Source organism: Mauremys mutica, chromosome 19 (genome assembly GCF_020497125.1).
Source record: "Mauremys mutica isolate MM-2020 ecotype Southern chromosome 19, ASM2049712v1, whole genome shotgun sequence".
Lineage (NCBI taxonomy): Eukaryota > Metazoa > Chordata > Testudines > Geoemydidae > Mauremys > Mauremys mutica.
Window position 1 is genome coordinate 3,795,537 of NC_059090.1, and position 25,429 is coordinate 3,820,965.

At 53.7% G+C, this 25,429-nt stretch overlaps 1 protein-coding gene across 4 annotated transcripts in view; it reads left to right on the plus strand.

Annotated features, from left to right (window-relative positions):
- Positions 1-25,429, plus strand: part of LOC123353269 (septin-4-like) — a 97,381-nt gene extending 71,952 nt beyond the window's left edge. The window contains exons 10-14 of one of the 4 annotated variants that reach the window (XM_044994238.1): positions 258-359; positions 2,557-2,653; positions 3,089-3,251; positions 23,658-23,757; positions 24,519-25,429. In XM_044994238.1, the coding sequence (XP_044850173.1) occupies positions 258-359; positions 2,557-2,653; positions 3,089-3,251; positions 23,658-23,757; positions 24,519-24,578 (522 nt within the window). In that variant the 3' untranslated portion in view covers positions 24,579-25,429. Of the gene's footprint in view, positions 1-257; positions 360-2,556; positions 2,654-3,088; positions 3,252-5,538; positions 5,764-23,657; positions 23,758-24,518 lie in introns of those variants that run through there. The other 3 variants (XM_044994241.1, XM_044994239.1, XM_044994240.1) reach the window with 3 other exon arrangements.

Below are 25,429 nucleotides of genomic sequence, written 5' to 3' on the forward strand. Positions count from 1 at the left end.
ACAATGGTCAGAACTGGCCCTGGGGAGAAAGTGGCCCATGTACCATGTCGGGGACCTGGCCTGTTTGGAAACCATAGGAAATGAACCACTGGTGTCTGGATTCTACTGTTCGGTGTGAGATGGAAGAACAGACAGTAGTTGGCATGTGGGTGAGCATAACGTAGTCCTCTCTCTCCTGGGATGCCCTTAAAATGAGGGTGCCGTAAGACAGGGCTGAGTGCCAGAGCCGTCAGTCGGGGGCTTGTTTCTTTGTTCAGATTCGAGAAGAAATCGAACGTTACGGGATCCGGATCTACCAGTTCCCTGAGTGTGACTCTGATGAAGATGAGGATTTCAAGCTGCAGGACCAGGCATTGAAGGTGAGCAGATGAGAGCGGCTGTCCCTCTGAATGCAGTTCAGGGAACAGGGTCAGAGTCACCTGCTAAGCCCCAGGTATATCTTGTGTGACAAATGCAGCCAGACATGCCTCAGCCCAGTGGCTTCTACACTCTGAGAAGGGCAGCTTTATAGTCCAGCCAGAAGGGAAACCTTCCTGGCTCATCTGTTTACTGGGAGGGAGGCTCTGACCAAGAACAGGAGATAATGGAATTAGACCCCACAAGGGCATTAGCCAGTTCTGGGGAATCACCTGATCTAGTGAGTAAGGAGCAATGGGAGGGAGGGAGGGTTAAAATCCACAGGCATGGGAGAAGGGTGGGGGGATCCCCAAAGGCTAGATCCTCTGAAAAGGAAAGAGGCAAGGAGCACGAATCAGCCAGTGTGGCTGCAGGAGGGGCTGCTCAGAGATCTGACACCCTGAAAATACAGCGTGTGGGGGAAGCAGCCAGACCAGTCCGTATTCGAACCAGCCTGGGCATTGGCGGGAGAGCGACCAGCGGCAGATAAAGGAATGAGTGGACATGTACCGAAGGACAAAGGCAGCTAGGTCTTCCAAAGTGTGGACATTAGAAGAACCCTGGGGGGAAGCACCAGAGAGAGACAGTGCCCAGGTGTAAATGAAGGTTAGGGAGGTTTCAGAGCTGCCTTTGACAATAACGCTTTTAAAAGAAGCCTGAAGGAAAGACTATAGACTGTGGTCACGGGGACGTGGTGTTACTAGCTGCTGACAGCTGCTGGCAGTGAGGAGAGCTGGACACAAACTGCTGAGCGTGTCAGCTGAGTTCACGGCTCCTTTGCCAGAGTGGCCTGTAAAGCACCCTGGGCCTGGGCCTGCTCCCGCTCCTGCTCCCGCTGGCGTCGACAGCAAACCTGCCACTGGGTCCAGCAGGGGCAGGATCACGCCTGCAATGGCAGCAGAGAGTCTATAAAGTGCCACAGGACTAACAGACGTATTGGAGCATGAGCTTTCGTGGGTGAATGCCCACTTCGTCAGACGCATGGCTACCCCTCTGATGCCTGCAGTGGCGTCTCCCAGCCTCCGCCCTGGGCTCCCGCAGCCCAGCCAGCAGCGTCACTGTCATGTTGCTGTCATTCTGAGCTCGGGGGGCCCAGCACGAGGTACCGAGCTGCCCTAGCCTGTAGCATGGCACGTCAGGCCCGGATGGTGGACCCCAGCATCACACTGTGCTGTATGGAGCAGAGGGAGGGGCAGCCATCCAGTTGGTTCTCTGGACTAGTAGGGGATCCGCCAGTGATCTCTGCTGGCTCCTGAGAGTATGGGAGGTGAGCTTCTGAGTGACGGGCTTGCAGAAAGGACCAGGAGGGCCAGTAAGATGCTGTTTCCCAGCCCAGCTGGCAGGAATTGCAACAGGATGAACACAGCGGTGATTTGTCACGAGTCCACTGTTGCTGGGCTGCTAGATCAGCGTCTGGGCCCAGACTCGGGCCCTGCTCGGCTCCCATTGAACTGTCAGTTTACATGGCTCTTCCGCTGCTAGCCACAGCAGCTCTCCAGGTCCTTTCCAGCCATTGCTCTGGGGTGCTCTGGCTCCTGTTCAGCGGGACATACCTGGTACTGCCAATCCTGTGTGACCCTTTGCAGCTGGCTTCTCTCTTCTAGCCCATCTCCTCTCTCACGGCTCCACTCTCTCTCCCGCTGGCCCCACTCCTTCCCTGAGTGCTGATCTCAAGGGGAAGGAGCTACTTGCACTCCCATGCCAGGGGCTGGATTTAGCAAGGGCTCAGACACGGTGTGTCCTTCCAGTTGTAGTTTGGGCAACTCTGTGCTAGGTGGTGGCTAGTGCGATCCCAGTGAATGCATTAACCAGGCTTGTTAGCAGGACTGCAGAGCAAACAGAGGGTGCGTCTACACTGGAGCTGGCCGTGTAACTTCCACTCAGGTGAACACACCCACGCTAGCTGGGTCAGAGCTCACGTGCTAAAAATAGCAGCTTCGCCGCAGCTGCACAGGCCGTCCGAGTACGTGCATAGGAGCTCCGATGGGATTGTTCTCAGGGCAGCCAGAGCTACACCAGAGTAGTGAGCAAGCTGGTGCGGGTGTGTCTGCCCCCATGGGGAATGACAGCGCCCACTCCAGTGCAGATGGACCCTGGGGTCCCTGAGCACCAGAGCTTGGGGAGGCTGTGGCCAGGAATAACCCCGTGGCTCTGTTCCAGGAGAGCATCCCTTTCGCTGTGATCGGCAGCAACATGGTTGTGGAGGCCAAAGGAAGGCGAGTCCGTGGGCGACTGTATCCCTGGGGCATCGTGGAAGGTAAGGCGGGTTTGGCTTATAGCTCAGAGGCTCAGGGACCGTGTCCTCCTCCATGTTCCTGCCCCCACCCCACCCCCAGGGCAGTGGTGCTCACGGACGGGGACTGCTGCCGGTCTCAGCAGGCAGGGCTCTGGCACTCACACCAGACAGGCCCTGGCCGGCGATCTCAGTGCGGGTGCTCGGGGGCACGAAGGTGCTGCCCCACCGCCATATGATGGGGGAGGCCAGGGCGAGGTCCCTGGCCTGCTGCAGGGCCCTCCTTAGCCCTCATCATCCCCTCGTGCAGCCAGGCCAATTCAAAGCCGTGCTCTGCCTTTCTGCAGTCCCGGGCCATTTGTTCTCTCAGCCCTCAGCTCCCCCACCCACCTGGGGGAGGCCCTGCTCTGCCGGGTGGCCCCGAGATCTGCCCGTCTAAGCCAGGCCCCTCCTCTGCAGTGGAGAACCCAGCACATTGCGACTTCGTGAAGCTGCGCACCATGCTGGTGAAGACCCACATGCAGGACCTCAAGGATGTGACACGAGAGACCCACTACGAGAACTACCGGGCGCAGTGCATCCAAAGCATGACCCGCATGGTGGTGAAGGAGAGGAACCGCAAGTACGGAGGGAGCAGGCACAGGGCCTGTGGGGCTACGGGGGGAGCGGGCACAGGGCCTGTGGGGGTACGGGGGGAGCGGGCACAGGGCCTGTGGGGGTATGGGGGGAGCGGGCACAGGGCCTGTGGGGCTAAGGGGGGAGCGGGCACAGGGCCTGTGGGGGTACGGGGGGAGCGGGCACAGGGCCTGTGGGGGGATGGGGGGAGCGGGCACCCGGCCTGGGCGGGTAGGGGGGAGCGGGCACAGGGCCTGTGGGGGCATAGGGGGGAGCGGGCACAGGGCCTGTGGGGGCATGGGGGGGAGCGGGCACAGGGCCTGTGGGGGCATAGGGGGAAGCGGGCACAGGGCCTGTGGGGGGGGGTACAGGGGTAGCGGGTACAGGGCCTGTGGGGGCATAGGGGGGAGCGGGCACAGGGCCTGTGGGGGGGTACAGGGGGAGCGGGCACAGGGCCTGTCGGGGTTCGGGGGGAGCAGGCTCAGGATCTGTAGGGGTACGGGGGGAGCGGGCACAGGGCCTGTGGGGGCATAGGGGGGAGCGGGCTCAGGGCCTGTGGGGGGGTATGGGGGGAGCGGGCTCAGGGCCTGGGGAGGGTAAGGGGGGAGCGGGCTCAGGGCCTGTGGGGAGGGTACGGGGGGAGCGGGCTCAGGGCCTGTGGGGGGGTATGGGGGGAGCGGGCACAGGGCCTGTGGGGGGGTACGGGGGGAGCGGGCACAGGGCCTGTGGGGGGGTATGGGGGGAGCGGGCACAGGGCCTGTGGGGGGTATGGGGGGAGCGGGAACAGGGCCTGTCGGGGTTCGGGGGGAGCGGGCACAGGGCCTGTCGGGGTTTGGGGGGAGCAGGCACAGGGCCTGTGGGGGAGGTACGGGGGGAGCGGGCTCAGGGCCTGTGGGGGGGGTACGGGGGGAGCAGGCACAGGGCCTGTGGGGATACGGGGGGAGCGGGCACAGGGCCTGTGGGGGGGGGTACGGGGGAGCAGGCACAGGGCCTGGGGGGGGTACGGGGGGAGCGGGCACAGGAGCAGCAAGACAGAGCCAGGCACAAGTGCCCACCCTGCTGAGAACCTTGGGAGTCAGGAGCAGGGTCTTCAGCCTGCAGCGACCGCGTCTGTCAGCCTCTGCACTGAGCTCTGCACGGGGAAGTCCAGGGGAGCAGAGCCATGGTGCCTGCATCTTGGAATGGGCCTGGGAGAGGCAGGTGACGGACGAGCGCTAGAGGAGACTGTCTACCCTGGACAGCCTCTCCCCTTTGGGGGTTAGCCCAAGCTTGGGCTGGTTCCCTTGCTGGGGAAGGAACGTGGCATGATACCGGTGTGCAGGCAGCAAGGGTGCAGGGTGAGGCCACCCTTCCCTGCACACCGAACCACAATGACAGGCGCTGTGCAGAAAAGCCATGGGTCACATTCATCTGTGTGCTGTGCAGAGCCCCGGAGGTAGGGGGGTCCTGAAGCACCCACTCCTGTGGCTGATGGGGGCTGGTTAGATCATCCTGCCAGATGGGCCTTGCAGCAGCCAGGCACCAGCCAGATCATTGGAACATCCCAGCCACGCCCCTTCCCATCCCGACAAGCCCCTTTGCCCCAGGCTACCCCTGGCACCAGGACAGTTAGCTCCGAGCGAGCCCGGAAGGTGCCTGTGCCAGCAGTACTGCCTGGGCGGGACATACAACCCCGTGTGTAGCTGGCACAACATGGCTGCAGTGCCAGGGTGCACAGCCGGAAAGCAAGGGGCAGCTCCGTGGCCAGCACAGGGCTGGGAGCACAGGTCTCTCCGGTAGCACTCCGGGAGGGAGGCAGAGCTCCCTGTGGAGTCACTCGCTGCTGTGCACAGTGCTCTGGCTTCTCCGGTCACGCTTTGCCCAGGTGTAGGTGGTGGCCTAGGGCGCAGGGCAGGGGAGAGCCAGGCCCTCTGCCCATGTATCTGCTGCTCGCTATCTGCAGTGCCCTCATGTATGCACTGAGCTGTAGGGCCAGAACCTCTGCTGGGGAAAAGCTCTGTACCCCGGTTGCAATCAGAGACTGACTGCAGTTTACAGCAGCTGTGGCTCTGGCCCCTACTGCTGCTTCTCCTCTCACCCTGGTGTAACTCCAGTGGCTTCAGCAGAGCTACTCCTGAGTTAGGCCAACACAGCAGAGGGCAGGTCGGTCCCGTAAGGAGCTGTCTGCCCATAGCTTGAGTGGATGGTGACACCCAGGTAGCAGGCTAAACTGGCAGCTCCAATGGCTCATTCATAGTGATGAATCTCAGCTCGTCTCTTCGTGTACGTTGTTTTGCGGCATCCCCCTGGGGAAGAAGGCGAGAGTCCTCCACCTTGGGACTGTGCTGCAGCGACTGCTCTACGGAGTGACCCCGCTGATCCCCGGCATCAGATGACACCAGGCAGTGCTGTCTCCCCAGGACACCAGCCGGCTGGGAGCTCTCTGGAGCGCTGAACTGCCCCCTGGTCCCTTCCCTTGCGCTGGTTCATGGCTGTCCTTCGGTGGAGTGTGGCTCTGAGCTGCTGTCACAGCCTGCAGCTGGCCCTGTGTATCTGTTAGTTCATAAACTACCTCTGTTAGTTCATAAAAAGTATTTTGTTGTATCAAATGCTGTCTTGGTCCTGTCCATATCTACTCCAGAAAGTGACCGTGTGAAATGACACGCTAGGCCCATGGGTTTTTGTGCCCCAGTCATTTCCAGTCCAGCAGGGCTCAGTTACTATGACTGTCTCTTTCAGACTCTGCCTGGAGTCTGAGAATCAAGTTGGTCTCTTCCTTTCTTGTGCATCATCATCAATCATGTAAGTTCTGCAGCCAGAATCACCAGTGGACACGCAATAGTCTAACGGGCTGGCATTGTGAATGGGACTCAGTAACCAGTACTGTTGGGAAGGCGTTCCTTCTTGTGCAGCCCTAGGATTACTAAAGCATGCACAGTCTGTGAGCACCCCTGTCACAGAGTCCCCGGGCGATGCTCTGGAACTGCTCCCCACAAAACCAGGCAGGACTTTGGGGAGCCTCCTCTCCCTTGGAGCAGACTGTCTCCAGGGCAAGAAGCTCCCACGGCTTCACCTCCTGGGTCTGACCTTGGAGCATTCAGCATCCTCTGCCCCTCCGTGCACTTCCCACGCAAGTCCGCCCAGGCGGGGTCCTGGGGAAGCCAGAGGGTCCTGCACCCCCACTTCGCAGTCAGATGTGACTCTCAGCCAGCCAGTAAAACAGAGGTTTATTAGATGACAGGAACAGGGTCTAAAACAGAGCTTGCAGGTACAGAGAACCGGACCCTTCAGCCGGGTCCATTCTGGGGCCCAGCGAGGCAGACAACCCCGTCTGCCCTCATTTCCCATCCCCAGCCAGCCCCAAACTGAAACCCCCTCCAGCCCGTCCTTTCTGGCCTTTGTCTCTTTCCCAGGCCAGGAGGTCACCTGATCTCTTTGTTCACCTTTAGCTATCCCCTTGCAAGGGGGGAAGGGCCCTGGCCATTTGTTGCTAGGAGACAGATTGTCGGCCATTTATGCACACTGGAGACTTAAGAAATGCATAGGGGAAACTGAGGCACCCACACAGTATTCAGAGGAAACATTAAGAACAGTCCCACTTCATCACAACCCCTGTGGTGGCTCTGGAGACAGCTTGGCCAGAGCCCCGGATCTGGGCCAAGTGGACACAGGAGGCATTTAGGGGAACCACTTCCCTAAACAGTGGCCAGGAGATGAACCATTCCACCAAAGGCAGACACAGGCACTTACCCTGCTGAGCCCAGCATGGTGCTGCCTCTCCTGAGCTAAGCCTCCTGCATTACTGAGCCGTGGGAACAATTTCTAGCCTTCAGACAACTGGCAGAGCAGGAAATTCAGGCCATACCCAAGTTCTGTGCTTAAAGATGGAATACAGCAAAGGCCTGATGGTCAGACACCAGAGTAGGGATTAGAATTCAGTCCCAGTGGCTCAGATCCTCAGTGATATTTAGGTGCCTAACTGATCTCATTGGGGTTAATCAACTAACTCCCCTTGAAATCAATGGGCATTAGGCGCTTAACTACACTTGAGAATCTGAGCCAACATTCAATGGCCTTTCGTTCTAGGATTATAATAAGGAGCTGCTGTCTTGAGGGAATCCAACAGCAGCATACGACCAAGGAGTTTAGTTTGGATGTACGGGTGGAGCCCTGCCCTGCCCTACCATACCTGACTGTGAAGTAGTATGGTCGTAGGACACACCCAAACAGTGAGCCAAGAGGGGCTGTTTCAAGTGCATTGGCCCTGGGGCTCGGGTAGTAAAGGCCTGCAGCTTTTGGACAGATTAGCTGTTCAGGCTCTCAGGGAGGAAAGAGATAAGAAGAGTTCGGGGAGCTCCGAGTGTGACTGCCATACACTGCCACAGTGAAAGTATCAGTTAACATCAGACTGAAAAAGGACAAGCTCCTTCTCCACTCAATTGTAGCAAATTCAGTCTGGGCAGCCACGTTCCCTCTGCAGCAGCTGGTGGGGTACGATAGGGCTCATGTACCATGAGCCTGATGGATCCAAGGTGCTCTCTCTCACTCACGTTCTTGAACGATCGAGGAACCTGTTAGTCAATCCTCACCCTCCAGCAAGGACAATGCATTTATCCAGCCTCCATGGTGGGTCATGACATGTGCCTATCTCTGTGCCACATTTCCACTAGCAGCTGGATAACATTTCATCGCCATATCCGGCCTTCAGACCATAACCAGAGAAGGGAGGAGGCTAAAGACTCCATATAGCACTCAGATGCAGTGGTGACAGGTGCTGTAGAAAGCCCCAAGACAGAGGAGCATCCTAGAACCTACAGGGTTCCTCTTGACATGGTTATTGCTACTATTTCTTCCCATGGGTAAGAGCATAAGAATGGCCATACTGGGTCAGATCAAAGGTCCATCTAGCCCAGTATCCTGACAGTGGCCAATGTCGGGTGCTTCAGGGGGAATGAACAGAACAGGTGATCATCAAGTGATCCATCCCCTGTCTCCCATTCCCAGCTTCTGGCAGTCAGAGGCTGGGGACACCCAGAGCATGGGAACAGGAGTACTTGTGGCACCTTAAAGACTAACAAATTTATTTTAGCATGAGCTTTCGTGAGCTGCAGCTCACTTCTTCGGATGCATAGAAGTGAGCTGCAGCTCACGAAAGCTCATGCTAAAATAAATTTGTTAGTCTTTAAGGTGCCACAAGTACTCCTGTTCTTTTTGCGGATACAGACTAACACGGCTGCTACTCTGAAACCAGAGCATGGGGTTTCATCCCTGACCATCTTGGCTAATAGCCATTGATGGATCTGTCCTCCAAGAATTTAACTAGTTCTTTTTTGAACACAATATTACTTTTGGCCTTCACAACATCACCTAACAACGAATTCCACAGGCTGACTGTGCGTTGTGTGAAGAAGTGCTTCCTTATATTTGTTTTAAAACTGCTGCCTATTCATTTCCTTGGGTGACCCCTGGTTCTTGTGTTATGTGAAGGCATAAATAACGCTTCCTTGTTCACTTTTGCCATATTAGTCATGATTTTATAGACCCCCCTTAGTCGTCTCTTTTCCAAGCTGAAAAGTCCCAGTCATTTTAATCTCGCCTCATATGGAAGCTGTTCCATACTCTTAATCAATGTTGTTGCCCTTCTCTGTATCTTTTCTAATTTTAATATAACTTTTTTTGACATGGGGCGAACAGAACTGCTGCAGTATTTATATAGTGGCGTTATGATATCTTCTGTCCTATTATCTATCCCTTTCTTAATGGTTCCTAACATTCTGCTAGCTTTTTTGACTGCCTCTGCACAGTGAGCAGATGTTTTCAGAGAACTCTCCACGATGACTCCAAGATCTCTTTCTTGAGGGGTAACAGCTAATTTAGATCCCATCATTTTGGATATATAGTGAGGATGATGTTTTCCAATGTACATTACTTTGCATTTATAAACACAGAATTTCAGCTGCCATTTTGTCACCCAGTTACCCAGTTTTGTGAGATCCTTTTGTAGCTCTTCCCAGTCTGCTTTGGACTTAACTATCTTGAGTAATTTTGTATCTGCAAATTTTGCCACCTCACTGTTCACCCCTTTTTCCGGATCATTTACTAATGTGTCAAACAGCACTGGTCAGACCCCGGGGGACACCACTGTTTACCTGTCTCTATTCTGAAAACTGTCCATTTATTCCTATCCTTTATTTTCTATCTTTTAACCAGTTGCTGATCCATGAGAGACCTTCTCTCGTATCCTATGACTGCTTACTTTGCTTAAAAGCCTTTGGTGAGGGAACTTGTCAAAGGCTTTCTGAAACTCCAAGTACACTATATTCACTGGATCACCCTTCTCCATGTGTGTTGAGCCCCTCAAAGAATTCTAGCAGATTGGGGAGGCATGATTTCTCTTTACAAAACCTGTGTTGATTCTTTCCCCAACAAATCGTATTCATCTATGTGTCTGATAATTCTGTTCTTTACTATAGTTTCAACCAATTTACCTGGTACTGAAGTTAGGCTTACTAGCCTGTGATTGCCAGGATCACCTCTGGAGCCTTTTTAAAAAAATTGATGTCACATTAGCTATCCTCCAGTCATCTGGGAAAGAGCCTGATTTAAGCGATAGGTTACATACCAGTTAGTGGTTCTACAATTTTGCATTTGAGATCCTTCAGAACTCTTGGATGATAACATCTGGTCCTGGTAACTTATTACTGTTTAGTTTATCAATTTGTTCCAAAACTTCCTCTCCTGACACCTCAATCTGGGACAGTTGCTCAGATTTGTCACCTAAAAAGAATGGTTCAGGTGTGGGAACCTCCTTCACATCCTCTGCAGTGAAGCAAAGAATTCATATAGCTTCTCCAACAATCTTATCTTCCTTGAGTGCTCCTTTAGCACCATGATCATCCTGTGGCCCCCACTGATTGTTTGCCAGGCTTCCTGCTTCTGGTGCATTTTAAAATGTATTTGCGGTTAGCTTTTGTGTCTTTTGCTAGTTGCTCTTCAGATTCTTTTTCGGCTGCCTAAATATATTTTACACTTGACTTGCCAGAGTTTATGCTCCTTTCTATTTTGCTCTGTAGGATTTTCACTTCCAGTTTGTAAAGGATGCCTTTTTGCCTCTAACCGCCTCTTTTACTTTCATGTTTAGCCACAGTGGCACTTTTTTGGTCCTCTTACTATGTTTTTTAATTTGGGATACACGTTTAATTTGAGCCTCTATTATGGTGTGGAAGAGGAGTCCAGCCCCCTAAAACAAGTGAATGCTGCTAATGTGTTTTTGGCTAGCAACCTCTGCCCAAATCCCTGGGAGTTGGAACAGGCCATATTACCAACCCCGTTGATACACAGATGTGGTGATAAGCTTCTGGTCCTAGCATCCCACTCAATGGCCAGGCCACAAGAGATAGGGGCCTCCTGTTTTCAGCCCTCAGCCTGGACTGATACAGCTGTATGAACTATTGAGGCACTCTGCCTGTGAGGAAGATACAGGCTTGACAGTCACTTGGGAAGGCCGTTGAGCAGTAAAACAGTGGTGATGCTGGTGAGCCATTCCCATCACTGCGGGTGGCTCCTGTTTCTTGTGTGTAAAAAGTAGGATCACTGGTTCTTGGGCCGGCTTCCATGGCATAAATGACAGGTCCATGCCCAGCACACAAGATACTGTGATCAGGGAGAAGCCTGCCTCTGTCATTTCACATGGACTGTACTCATAGAATCATAGAATCATAGAATCTCAGGGTTGGAAGGGACCTCAGGAGGTCATCTAGTCCAACCCCCTGCTCAAAGCAGGACCAAACCCAACTAAATCATCCCAGCCAGGGCTTTGTCAAGCCTGACCTTAAAAACCTCTAAGGAAGGAGATTCCACTACCTCCCTAGGTAACCCATTCCAGTGCTTCACCACCCTACTAGTGAAAAAGTTTTTCCTAATATCCAACCTAAACCTCCCCCTCTGCAACTTGAGACCATTACTCCTTGTTCTGTCATCTTCTACCACTGAGAACAGTCTAGATCCATCCTCTTTGGAACCCCCTTTCAGGTAGTTGAAAGCAGCTATCAAATCCCCCCTCATTCTTCTCTTCTGCAGACTAAATTCAGGGGTTTGCTTTGGGGTCCCAAAAGTGTCAGTGACCGTGTGTGCATGTGGTGATTTATATGTATTTTGGGCCATATTCTCAGGGGGTGTAAACTGGTGTAACCCAGTTGTAGGCAGTGGAGCTGTGCTGATCCACTCCAGCAGAGGCCCTGACACTATAATAGTTGTCCTTGCTCAGTGTAGCATCCTCTCTGCTTGGGTCTGGCAGACTGTACAAACACGGCACTTGGGATTGTCATCCCCACTGGCAGCTGAGACAAAGGGAGCCATGAGTCTGTTCCCAACCAGGAATAAAAGCCAGGTCTCCTGACCTACAATGCTGTGCATGAACCCCAGGCCCTGAGCATCTCAAAGGAAGGGAATTGTTTCATCTCTGTCGGAGTCTTCCTTGATTCTCAGAATAGCAGCTGTTGGAACACCTGAGGTGATCTCAATCTTTTCTACCAGAAGGAAGTCCAGCTACAATTGGGTGCAGGGTCAGGGGCAGGTGGGTCAGGAGCAGATGCCAGAGAAGACCAAAACTACACAGTCATTCCAACCTCACTTCCCTCCCTGAAATCTGGAGGAGACCTAATGCTGCTTGGAGATGGAAGGTTGATACCACAGATACATACAGACCTTTGTTGCTTTATTGGCTCCTCTGAACAAATGAAGATAATTGTGGCGTGGGCGTGAACAGAAGAAGCCAAAATTCCTTTCAAGTCTAGAACCAAAGATTGCTGCATCTCCCTCTTCTTGTCCATCTGGAGCTGTTCATGCTACAAAATGTATTTCCAGATTCAGTGAAGCACCCCTATTCAGGTCTCCATGTGCCCAAAGCCCAGATCCAGACCGATTCAGTAGCATATGATGGTACTAGTTGGATTACTAGAAGGAGCTGTCAGGATCCTGGGTGGAAACAGGCAGCAGTTGTGGCAGGAGCTTGGGAGCCAAGAACTGAAGCCAGGGGTCAGAGCCAGTATCCCTGTCAAGCCAAGGGTCAGGGATGAAGTCAGGAATCGGGCTGAAGGTCAATACCAGGTATCGGGGTCCGTGTTGGCGTTCCAGGGGTTGACTCAGAATCCAAGTTGGAGCTGAGGTCAATACCAAGAGTTCAGGAACAGAGAAGCAGGGCAGTCGTGGCAGCGAGCCAGGATCCACATTGTTAACTGGATGCTTCTTGGCACACCTCATGGGCTTATCTAGGATCAAGGAGCCAATCAGGGATCACCAAGACAACTATCAGTCGGATCACTTAGGGCAGAACTTCCCGTGGCATGTCATCGCTGCAGATTGCAGGTCGCAGGGAGTGGCCAGGTTACAGCTGCCACCAGGTGGCCATGTGAGGCTGTTGGTTGCCGGGTAGCTCTTCAGGCTCAGCTTCAAGTGCCACTGATCCTTACGTTACCTCCCACCCTCTCTGGGTGCTTCCTGCTGGGCCAGATTTGTCTGGGTGGTCTGCATGGAAGGCTGCCATGAGGTTGGGAGCTGGGATGCTGGCTCCCAGAATCGCTGCTCAGGGCCATAGCCTTCCCAGTCAGTTAGATACCTGAAAGAGCCATGTTCCATTTTAGAATCCAGTATTTTGTGGATCACATGTTCATTATGACCCTGGACCTGCACTGGTGGGGAGGCGGCTGTGTTTGATGCACAAAGGGGTTGGGATGTATGGCATTAAAAGAGACATATGAAACACTGGATGTCGGCTGCCTTGGACTGGGTTCCTGGGTGATAGGTGATGGAAAATGAAAGCCTGTGAAGAATTGGGCCCATCAAAGCTGTCTTTGACTGAGCACCTTTGCCCTATGCAGATTCTCTTAGTTTTTATGATCTCTGTAAACCTGTATCAGGCACCTTCAAGGCAGTGGCACCATTCATCAAAGGCAGCCTTGATTGATGGAAGTTCCTTATTTAAAATCTAATGATTTTATTCTGCCAGAGTGAGTTTCTGGGAGTAATAGGCACAGGGGAGCAATTGCTGCTGGGGGCCCATATCTTTGTGAAAATGTTGACCCAATTGCTTCATTAGATATATCATTCTCAAGGACAAAGGCCCACATGTGGTTGGAATGGATCAGGTTTGGAGCACTGGTGAAGGCCATCTTCAGTTGATTGAACACCTCTTGAGTCTCTGGAGACCAGGTGAAGGAGTTGTGTTTGCAGAGAAGCATCGTCAATGGGGCTATTTCAGTCTGAGAATCCAGGACTGAAGAAGTGCCTATAAAAATTAGCAAACCCAGGAAGCACTGCAGCTCCTTAATGTTCAGGGGGACTGCCCAGGACTGAACAGCATTCAGCTTTCCAGGATCCATTCGGAGGCCCTCAGGGGACAAGATGTAATCTAAGAACTCCATGGAGTGCTGATCGAAGGTGCACTTGGTGCTGTGCATATAGATCATGTCAGCAGATTCAGTCCAGGACTGACTGGACATGTTGAATATACTAGTCGTGGCTCTCCGACAAAACAAATAGATCATCAAGGTAGACTAAGACATAGTGATCTAGGATGTCACAAAATACCTTGTTCACAAAGTGCTGGAATGTTGCTGGAGCGTTTGTAAGACCAAATGGCATTTGTAGCAGCCAGACCAGGTTCAAAAGGCTGTTTTCCACTCATCCCCTGCACAGATCCGCACCAGTTTGTAGGCTCCTCGCAGACTGAGCTTGGTAAACATCTGGGATGATCATACACAGTCCTACAATTCCGGAATGAGTGGGAGAGGATACCGGTTTCTGATGGTTCACCTGGTTGAGGTTCCCAGTAATCTGTGCTCAAAAAGCACTGGGGCCCCAGCAGGGGAGGTAGAGGGATGGATAATCCCCTGAGCTAGGTTCTCCTGGACATAGGATCACAGGGTGGCCATCTCCAGCTCCGATATGGCATAGATGTGGCCAAAAGATATCTTGGCCCCAGGTTACAGCTCAGTTGGACAATCCCAGTCACAGTGTGATGGTAGGACATCAGCGTTCTTCTCAAAAACATCCGCATAGTCATGGTGCTTAGCAGGAAGAGCAGGAGTCAGCTTGGATGATGGAACACAGCTGGGCCACACCCTGGGCCTGAGGGCACCTCTGGGGCGACCTGGATTTGGCCTGCAGGAGTGTATCTTGAAGCCAGGACTCGTCTGTTGGTGCACTCAGGCAAACTTGCTGACTGAATTCAGAGCAGAAACTGATTTTCAGCTCACGCCAAAGGACATGCAGGTCAAGAGTGGCCAGCCATAAGATGCTGAGAATTATGGGGAAGTGGGGCGAGCGAATCATTCTGAACCATAGGATTTCTTCGTGGTCCTGGATAATAACTTTCAGGGGAACAGTTTCCAGTGTTACTGGGCCAGGACAGGTGTGAGCCATCTATAGTCTCTATGAGGTTGGGGGCTGTTTTTTGCTGCAGTGGGATGCCCAAGGCTTGTGCCATATCGGCATTTATAAAAGTGACCGTAGCCCTGGAGTCCACGAGTGCCGCTGTGGGGAATTTGTTTGGGGCTTCCCTGGGATGTGCACGAAAACCTGGATTTGCAGGTATGGTGAGGGCTTGCTGTGCCTTGGATGTGGGCCCCAGGGCCCACCCATGCTGGCACACATCTCCGGGCCTGTGTTTGGTCATTACTGTCTTTTTCTGTGTGAGAGCCCGCAGGGGACAGCTGGCAAGAGTATGGCTGGACTCTCCATAGTAGAAATACTTGGTGGTGTTCCCTCTTCTTTGGGGTCACAGGATGATGGGCTGCACCAATTTGCTTGGTTTCTGGGATCAGCTTGGAGATGGATGGGTACTTGGGACCATCAGCTAGGTGGTAACACAGTCCCCTTCCTTTCTTCACTTCGTTTGTGCAACTTGTCAGTGCATATGGTGAGGCCAGCTAAGTCATCCAGACGGGTCGGCATTTCCACGTGAGCTAGCTCATCTTTGGTCTTTTCACGTGGCCCTCACCAGAATTTGTAGAGTTTGTTCCACTCTGTATTGGAGAGGAGCCACCTACAGTGGGTGGCCGAGGAGGCAGGTGGTCTCTGCCCTTGCTGTAGTTTTTGCAGAACTGCCTCAGCCAACTGAGCACAATGGGGTCATCAAAAATAGAGGGGAAGGCCTGGAGGAAAGTCTCCCAGTGTGACAGTGTCAGGCTCTGTCGTTCTAGGAGAGGCAAAGCCCAATCCAGCACCTCCCTCGACAGGAGAGTAGTTATGAGTCCTACTGTGGCCTGGTCAGTGGGGTAGAAGTGGGGGTGAAGCAGATAACATTGGTTTAGGAACCTGCTGAAGTTTTGGCAGTCTCTGTTGAAGTGCTCTGGGAGGGGGAGTGTCAGTCTGGGGTCCAGGTGAACGACTGCACCACGTGCTTGGAGCGTAGTGTTCTCGTCCCAAGCCTGGGCGGCCTGGTCTCGCAGTAACTGGGTGATCTGCACCTGCAGAGCCTGCTTCTCAGATGAGAGCTGCACCATTTGTGTTCGCAATGGGGGAAGTTCCTCTGGGGGGGTTGTCAACCCATTCAGGAATGTCTAGTGCCTGGTGGGACATGCCGGGTGTGACAGGTTGGATCACAGAAACCCCATGGGGGCTGCCAACTGATGTGCCAAGACTACTTCTGCCCCTGCCTTCCCTGCCAGCTTGGGACTCCAGCACCCTGTCTTGGAGCAGACTGACATGTCTGGCTCAACAACACAGACCCAGGGTCTGAACCACGTGCCCCAGATCTGCAGACTTAACTGAAAGCAACTTACAGAAGTGTTCCTGTCTTTAATACTCAGATGCTCTACTCCCAGTGGGGTCCAAACCCCAAATAAATCCATTTCACCGTGTATAAAGTTTATACAGGGTAAACTCATAAATTGTTCACCCTCTATAACACTGATAGAGAGGTATGCACAGCTGTTTGCTCCCCCAGGTATTAATACATACTCTGAGTTAATTAATAAGTAAAAGTGATTTTATTAAATACAGAAAGTAGGATTTAAGTGGTTCCAAGTAATAGCAGACAGAACAAAGTGAATTACCAAGTAAAATAAAATAAAACATGCAAATCTAAGCCTAATACAGTAATAAAACTGAATACAGATAAAACCTCACCCTCTGTGGTGTTCCAGTAAGTTCCTTTTACAGACTAGTCCCCTTCTAATCTGGGTCCAGCAATCACTCACACCCCCTGTAGTTACTGTCCTTTGTTCCAGTTTCTTTCAGGTATCCTTGGGGGTGGAGAGGCTCTCTCTTGAGCCAGCTGAAGACAAAATGGAGGAGTCTCCCACGGGCTTAAATAGACTTTCTCTTGTGGGTGGAGACCCCCTCCTCTCTCCTATGCAAAGTCCAGCTCCAACATGGAGTTTTGGAGTCCTATGGGCAAGTCAGATGACCATGCATGACCCAGTCTTTCCAGGCAGCAGCCATTGTTTACATGCTACCCTGAACGTTCTCAGGTAGACTTCTTATGTGGATTGGAGCCTTCCAAGATTCATTGTCCTTTAAGTGTTTCTTGATTGGGCACTTAATTTGCACATTCCTTTCTCAAGAAGCTGACCAAATGCTTTACTAAGGCTACTTAGAAATCAAGCAGTTACCCAGCCGATATTCATAACTTCGAATACAACGATGACACATGCATACAAATAGGATGAATAGATTCAGTAGATCATAACCTTTACATAGATATGTTACATGGCATATGTAGTATAAAACATATTCCAGTTATATCATATATACGTGGGATACAACATCACACACAACATCACACCGGGTAAGGGGTGTCCTGCTGCCTCCATGTCCCCACCAGGCCAACCTTCTCCGTGGGTTATGTGGGGGTCCAGGCAAACTCTCAGGATCCAGAGCGGAGGTAGGCAGGACTAGTGGCAACAGCTTGGGAGCCAGGAACTGAAGCAAGGTGTCAGAGCCAGTATCCATGTCAAGAACAAGCTGAGGTCGAAGTCAGCAGTCAAGCCAAGGGTCAGGGATGGAGTCAGGAATCGGGCTGAGGGTCAATACCAGGTATCAGGGTCTGTGCTGGGGTTATGACTAGTTACAAAAGTCATCCTATCTGGTAACACAAAAAGTATCCCATGGCCTACGTAGCTAACCAGAGCTTTCCCTCATGCCCTGTGCTGCCCAATTGTAGGCTATGGGGTAGCAGGAGGAGGCTTTATCTGGCCACAGTACAGAGTGTGAACTGTGACGAGTTCCCTGGGGTGCAGCTTGGGACTATGGGACCACTGTGCTCCCTTAACTCTCCCCAGGCTGGGCTGTCTCTCACAAGGCTTTGCTAGTGACAAGCAGCAAACCCCTCCAGGCGCTGTGATCACTCAGCACCACAGCGTGCGGAGCCCCACACCCAGCTAGATTGCATGAATGCTCCCAGAGCCACTCATCAATCACACAGAGAAAGGCACCAGAGCTCCCAACACTGCACCTCAGGAATATGCCGTCTTGAGCAATGCAAATTTATTAATTGGTTCACCACTTCATCAATGGAAAGTGGACACCAGCCTTTGCAAAACCTGAGCAGATTTGCCACACACTTCATACAGACTCACTGGTAAAGTAAACAGTAAATCAAATGTATTGACTACAAAAGATAGATTTTAAGTGATAGGCAAAAAGTCAGAATTAGTTACCAAAAGAAAAAAAATTATAAGCACTCAGTCTAAACTCTCGACCCTATTAGACTGGGCAACAACTAGACTAAGCAGCGCCTTTGTCTCACCCCACTGGATATTGCAGTTCATAGTACACAGATTTCACCCGTGAAATGGACAATGGCTGTTGATGGTTGTTTGACACCCCGCCCGGGTGTTGGTTACTTTCCTTGCTGTTGCCTCTGGGGAGCTAATATCTGGCTGATTCCCCCAATTTACAGCATGTTTTAGTGACAACCATACAACACAATCTCATAACTTTATGTGCATTAATGATACACATATATGGATAGAGAAATGACTTTCAGCAGATCAAAACCTTTCCCCTGATACCCTGCAAGGCATGCTTTATATGTAATATTACAATTATATAAAAATGAGGAATACAGGGTACAGAATGTCACACCTCCCTCCCCCCCTTAGTCCCTGACTAACCTGAAGGCAGTTTGTGTTATAGTTCTCTTGGCATCCAGCCATCAAGACCATGAGGCGGTGTGCCTCAGTTTCCCCCTCGTACACAGCAAACCAGGTTTGTTATGGTTTCTGTATTGTGATAAGCTTTAAATCTGTTTACCTGTATTAACTGAGAACTAGCATTACCACAAGTTAACATCAGTATCAAAATTCTTACCCCAAGGTTTAACATTAATACCAGCATTTTCATCACGATGGGTGTTTACAAGCATTGTTATGATACCACGCCCTCTGTTCAGACAGTCTGGTTTGAGGTTGGTTTGTTCATCACCCACGGTGTCCTTTGACTCTCTCCCATGTAATCAGTCACTGGCTTTTCTTTCCCTCCACTGTTCCCCTCTGCCTGGGTTCTTATTTTAATCATGTTTCTGGGATTTTGGTACCTCAGGGTCTGGCAAGATAGGTAGTTAGGGGAATCCTGTATACTGGCTGCCCTTTGGGGAGGGGTCTCCTAACCCCAGGACTGCACATATGCAAAAAATCCAGCTCCCCTTTTGGGGTTACCCTGTGTTTCCCCCTCCCAGCACTGGGTCCTTCCCTGCCCCCTAGAGGGCTGTGATCTGTGCTCTCTGGGCTAGGTGTGTTTACCCTTTGAGCAGATGCACCTTTTCCCAGCAGCTCTCCCATAATTGCTTTCTGTGTCCCACCTCCCTCTCTGTCAGTTGGGCCATTTGCATTCTCCAGCAATTTCCTGGTCTCAACTCCTCTGTTATCACAGGCCTTGGAGCTGCATCTTGATTTAAAGAGAGACAGTTACTTTCCAAAAACTTATCAGAAATAGCGTCCTGAAAAACTGGGACCTGGATTGGGCTACCGTCCATCACCCCTTTCTCTGTCCCTGGGAAGTCAGCTGTGTGACTGCTCCCCTCCAGGAGGTCAGGTACACAGTTCCTTCTCAAAGCCTGGGTCACAGGCTGATCAGATGCTGACTCATCCATTCGGTCCTGAGCATCCTCTCCCAAGTGACCAATGAGGAGATATTCCTGTACTCCCACTGTTCCTTCCCCAGTTTCCTCCTCTGGATTCCCCTCCAAGACACATTTTTCTGTGCTCCCTGAGACGGGATCCATCCCTTGTTCAGCTGCAAAGCCCTGCCAGCTACCAACTGGGGCAATTTCCTTAATCCCTGACAACACCTCTCCTGCCCCTGTGCCTGAGGGCACGTTTCCTTCTGCTGGAAAGGAGCTAGGCTCAGCCCCTCCCATTCTTGGCAGCACCTGTGTTACAGAGTCACAGGAATCCTCAATCACCTCAGTGGTTTGTGAGATCCCCTCCCCCTTCTCTGGGCTTTCTTCTGAGACAGATTTCTCTATGCTCCCGTCTCTGGTTCAGCTGCAACTTGCTGGCAGCTAACAACCTGGACAGTTCTCTCCCTGGCAGGCATCACATCACCATCTCTTCCTGATGTGGTGTTGCCTCCAGCTGCAGTGCAGCAGCTGGTCTTGTGTTATGCAGCCCATAGGTGGTCCCAATTGTGAATTTTTGGAGTGATGGGAATGGTTGGGGTTGGTGGTTTCTGGTTCTGCTTTTCTAGCAGGTCCAGTTCACTTTTCTCTCTCTCTCTCTTTCCTCCCACTCTCATTCCTTCTCCTCCATGGCCAGTTTCTTTAGTGCTAAGAGTCTCTGGTGTTCTCTCTCTTTTTCTGCAGCCTGCAGTCTAAAAAGCTCCAACTTTGCAAAGACTTCACTGCTTTCAGTCATTTCCCTGCTTTTCTGTCCCTACTTCCCTTTCCCAAAATAAGCAAAGAGAAAATAAGCCAGTAGCCTCCTCCTGACTCTCCTTGGCCACCACACTTAAAATCTTTACACCAGTGTATGAAGTGCAAATCTTGCTCAGTACAACAAGCTGCGTATTTCATCCTGCTCACAGCACCACTGTGACGGGCTCCCCGGGGTGCAGCCTGGGACCATGGGAGCACTGTGCCTCCTGAACTCTCCCCAGCCTGGGCTGTCTCCCACAGTGTTTTGCTAGTGACAAGCAGCAGGCCGCTCCAGGCGCTGTGATATGATTGTAGCTCACTGGGGCAGGGACAGTCTCCATCTTCTGGGTGTGTATGGCGCCCAGCACAATGGGGTCTGGACAGAGCTGGGACGTTGGGCACGACCACACGTGAGATCATAAATAACGAACTCCCCGGGGTGGGAGTTTGGTCAGTGTTCGGTGCTGCCTTTCTCTGTGCCCGTGAAGTCAGTGGGAAAACTCCCCCTGACCTGAGTGGGAGCAGAACCAGGCCAGCGCTGAGCACGTCTGAAGATCCACCCCAAGGAGGCCACGATCTGTGACAAGTCAGAGCAACGCTCCACCAAAGGATGGATGTGAACCAGCACCAGGGTTCTCCCACTGGGGAGAGTCCAGTGCTCCAGAGAGCCACAGCCTCTCCCCTTCTGCTGGCGTCCCTGGGAGACAGGCCAGCCTGGTGTCAGCCGATGCCGAGCGCTCCACAGGCTTGCTCCAGAGAGCAGTCGCTGCAGCACAGTGTCTCTCCTCATTCTCGAGGAGCAAGTGGCAAAACACCGCGTGTGAAGAGACATGGGAGACATTCATCACCCAGAATGAGCCGTTCCAGCTGCCAGTTTAGTCTCTTACCTGGGGCGACACCCCCCCCCCACCAGCGCTCTCCCGCTCCTCTGCACATGCTGCCTTTTTGTCTGCAGTTTGCTGTTGGGTGGCATTTGCTGCTGGGCAGAGGGCAAGCCCAGGGAATGGGCAGCACTGAAGTGGCATGAGTTTAGGTGGGAGGGAAGCAGTGCACAGGCCGTGCGCTAACCCTCTGCACCGGGGTGACTCACTCGTCACTGAGCTCAGCCAGAGCAGTTGTCCCCAGGAGCTGCGCCTCGTGTAACAAGAGTCACCATTGTTTTGTTCCAGACCCAAGAATCTCACTTTCTGTGAAATGACCCCTTGCCCATGGGAAGTGTGGGACCGTCCCAGTCTGGCCAGGTTTATAGAAATTGAGTTTCCTCCTAAAGAGATGTATTGTGAAGTTCTGCACCCGAGTTTGAATCCAGCAGTTCCTGGAGCGAGCGCTTGCGCGGTGAGCGCTGCCTGTCGTACTGGGAGCTGCTGCACAAAGGGCAGGGTGGGCTCTAGTCCTTGCACCTGCCCCTGCACCGCTCTTGCATTCTACTTGTCCTGGGCCCTCCCCATTCACCTGGGCTTCCCTCAGCAGCAGATCTGATCTGTTTACAAACTGATCGTCTCATGGCAAGGGTCAAGGTCCCCAAGCTGCGTGACAGGGTCTGGCTGCTGGGTCCGGATGTCGGCCAGTGGCTGAGAGAGGACACTGACCGCTGACGGAGGGGAAGGGCCTTGCTAGGGTACCTGGCACACCAAAAGCACCGCAGATGCATGTCCAGGAGAGAGGAACCCTGGCTGCTGATGGGCCCATTCTGTCTGCAGAGTGGCAAGGGGAGGCCAGTGTGTGTTCCCCATGGGAGTATGCTCAGGGACTGTCAGCTATTCCTAGTGCCCAGAGACATGCAAGGGCCAGTGGGTTGTAGGGACACCTTGTGGGACATCCTAACAATCCTGGATGCCCCACAAGGTGGCACTCCTGCTCTTGTGGAATTTTCCTGAATGCTGGAGGAACAGGTCCCTGGGTCCCAGGGTGATGCTCTGTGATCCAGCCACATGGCAAGGCCTTGGGTGGATTAAGTCGTACTGGGCCAGCACATTTCATGATGAGTCTTATTGTGGGGATTAAAAGGCTGATCCCTACATGAGACACAGCATGTGCATTAGGAAGAGCTGTCCCACTGAGCAGGGCCTGGGTGTGTCCTTTGTAAAGGCCAGAGCGCGGGGTGACCTGGGTCTATGGCTAGCTGCTGACTGACCCTGAGATAAATGGATGCAAAGCTAGCGACTAAAAGTGTCTGCCATGAAGCGGCCAGGCTGCACTTGCCAGCTGGACTGTTCCTGAGCACCGTGGTCCGAGGACGCGTTAGCATCCTCTCTGGGTAGCTGGATGTGACCACAGAGCCTGTGTGCCTGGGCTTTCTAGGGTGGGGAATGTAACGTCCCCATACATCCAAATGGGGTCAAGCAGTGGCCCCAGAGCCTGTCTGGCAGGCCCCTCAGCAGCAGGAGTGGAACAGGACTCTGTCACCTGCAGCACGGGCAGCCGGTGGCATGGAGGTAGCTCACTTGCGCTGGGGACAGAGCTTTTTCCGGGGCCAGGCCGAGACTGTGGAACTCACTTCCACCGGGACCGAGAACCTCCAGAAACCTCTCCCCGTCCTGCTCCAAGCTGAGGTTCACTGCTTCAGCCTGCCATCCCCAACTGAAATCCAGCGCTGCACAGCAGCGGGAGGGGGCCCGGGGCCAGTCAGGTCATGAATGCCTCTCTGGAAGACACTCAGATACCAAGGTGATAGGCCCAGTGTCAGGCCCTCTAGTGTGTGCGGTTTGCTGGGGCTTGACTTCTCGGAAAGAAGCCCCAGCGCGCACAGCCCCAGTGTGCATATCTGCAGATCACTGCAGGTGACAGGAGAGGGAGGAGGCGCTGGGGCCCTACCAACGGGCTCCCCCATCTCCAGACCTGACGCTTTGAGTGGCAAAGGGGAGCGGCTCAGGTGTTGAGTGCGGGCCCCACCCGGGGGGAATTAGGAACTTTGGCCTGTTCTGTCACTCCCCTCCCCTGGCTCTGGGCTCTATGGTAAATCCATCCCTCTGTGCATTTTGATTTTCTCTGATCTGCCAATTCTCCAGCAAGATCCTACTGTGGGCCTGCCCCTTGTGATGGGACGTCACCTGTGCACCATGACCATTGTGGGGGGCAGGGGTTCTGCGGAAGGGAGCAGGCCCTGCTCACTTCCCCTTCAGGCTGGAGAGAGTGAGTACGTGGGCTGCCCTGGCCCTGGTGCTCCCCAGAAGGAGACAGGCCTGGCAGTGTGTGACCATGGGCAGCACAGACACAGAGCAACTATGAGGAGCCTTCCCAGCCGCGGCCTGAGTCTGCCTTGTCCGCTGTCTGTGGGGTCGCGTTTCCTAGTGCAGGTTGGGGGTGACACGCATGGTGCTGCTCTGCCCTCGCTTCCCCTTGCGCCGGTGCAAACACGGCCACGAGGCACAGGGCACGGGAGCCTCAGGCCCGGTCCAGTTCCCCTGCTGCTGGTACCACTGGTGCACAGTCTCGCAGGGACTGGATGGTGCGGCTCGTGGGGCACAGTCTGCGGCGGTTCCACCGCCCTCTGAATGCCTCCTGCTCGGCCTGCCTGGCCTCTCCAGCACACTGAGAGCCGTACAAACTACACGTGTTTCTTCCTCTTTTGCCTCCTAGCAAACTGACGCGGGAAAGCGGGACAGATTTCCCCATCCCAGCTATCCCAGCAGTGCCGGACTCTGAGACGGAGAAACTCATTCGGGAGAAGGACGAAGAGGTGAGTGCCAGGGCCGGGGCCTGTGTCTCCTGCCAGGGGCTGCACCAGAGCCACTCCCGCAGGTGGGAGGCCTGCGCTCTCTCCCACCCCCGCATGCCGTTGTGCTGGGCTCTGGTCCCCTCGCTCTCCATGGCAGCACAGGCAGCCTGCAGCAGGGCCTGACACACTCCCCACTTTGCATATTTCCACGTCCATCCCACTGGAGGAGCTAACAGAGTCCAGCTCCATCCACAGTGCAAAGCTGTCCAGTGCCCTTTGGCCCCCTGCAGCCATTACCGCCTCCCTGGGTCTCCCTCTCGCAGAACTGGGCTTTGGGTTCTTTTCCCCCACCGGAAGGTGGAGTTTCCTCTGTCCATGGTGCTAACCGGCCCTGCTGGCCCTGACACACCCCGAGGCTGGTTTCCTCTCCACATTCCCGGGACCAGCTCAGGGCTGAAGATATGAGCTAAAGCCAGACCTGGCCTGGCCCCCTTCCGCCTCACTAGCCCCCCCTTCCTTGCTGCATTGCTCTCATTCACTCCTGCCGCTGGAGTTCCCAGGAGAAACCCCTCTCTCTGTATTCCCATGGCTTTGCCTAGAGAACTAGTCTTCTGTGCTGGAACTCCCACTGGCTGGCACAAGGAAGCACAGCGGTGTGTCCCAGCTGGCACTGCCGTGGGGAAGCTCACAGCACTGCAGTCCCAGTCTCTGAAGCAGAGTGCTGAGTGCCCAGGCAAAGGGCTGCGGGGAGCTGGCCCTCACATGTGTTTCTACCATTTCAGTTGCGGAGGATGCAGGAGATGCTGCAGAAGATCCAGAGACAGATGAAGGACTCCCACTAGCCACCACATTCCCCTCCAGCTCCCGCCCCACTCAGACCAGAAATGTTTACATCAAACCCCAGCCATCAAAGCCAGCTCTGCTCCTTGGTACCAACGATGCACCTCGCACCTTAAGCTGATGCAATACGCCTTATTATGGACCCTCGCTGAGCTTTCCTCAGCGACCTACAGGAAATAAAGGCTGACCCGCACCCGAGCTTCTGCAGCCACCCTCCCCTGGCTTGGACTCAGCCTGCTTCCTTGGCAAGGCGCCTGCAAACCCAGCCTGGCCCGCCTGCAGCTGCAGGCAGCCCTTCCCCACGGTCTGACTGAGTCAGGCCCAGCCACTGGGCTGCTTCCCTGGCGTTGAATGTGTGCAGCCTCCCTCATCCAGAGCCGCCTGTCTGTGTGCAGAGCCGCCTGTCTGTGTGCAGAGCCGCCTGTCTGTGTGCAGAGCCCCCTGTCTGTCTGCAGAGCCCCCGCTCTCTGCACCGTGCCGGGTTTCACACATTTTCCCCTCAAGGCTCCTGCACAGCTGGGCCCCAGAGCAGGCCTGGGATGTGGCTCATTGGTGCAGCGCAGTGGCCGTGGCCGTGTGCCCAGAGCGCTCCCCAGCAGTGTGAGGAGCCAGTGAAGTCAGCGTTTCTGGAGCAAAACTTTCGGTCCCCAAGGCAGCTCATAGAATACCAGGGTTGGAAGGGGCCTCAGGAGGGATCTAGTCCAACTCCCTGCTCAAAGGGGGACTAATCCCTAGACAGATTTTTGCCCCACATCCCTAACTGGCCCCTCAAGGATTGAGCTCACAACACTGGGTTTAGCAGGCCAATGCTCAAACCACTGAGCTGTCCCTCTGCAGGGTGCTCTGCACTGCT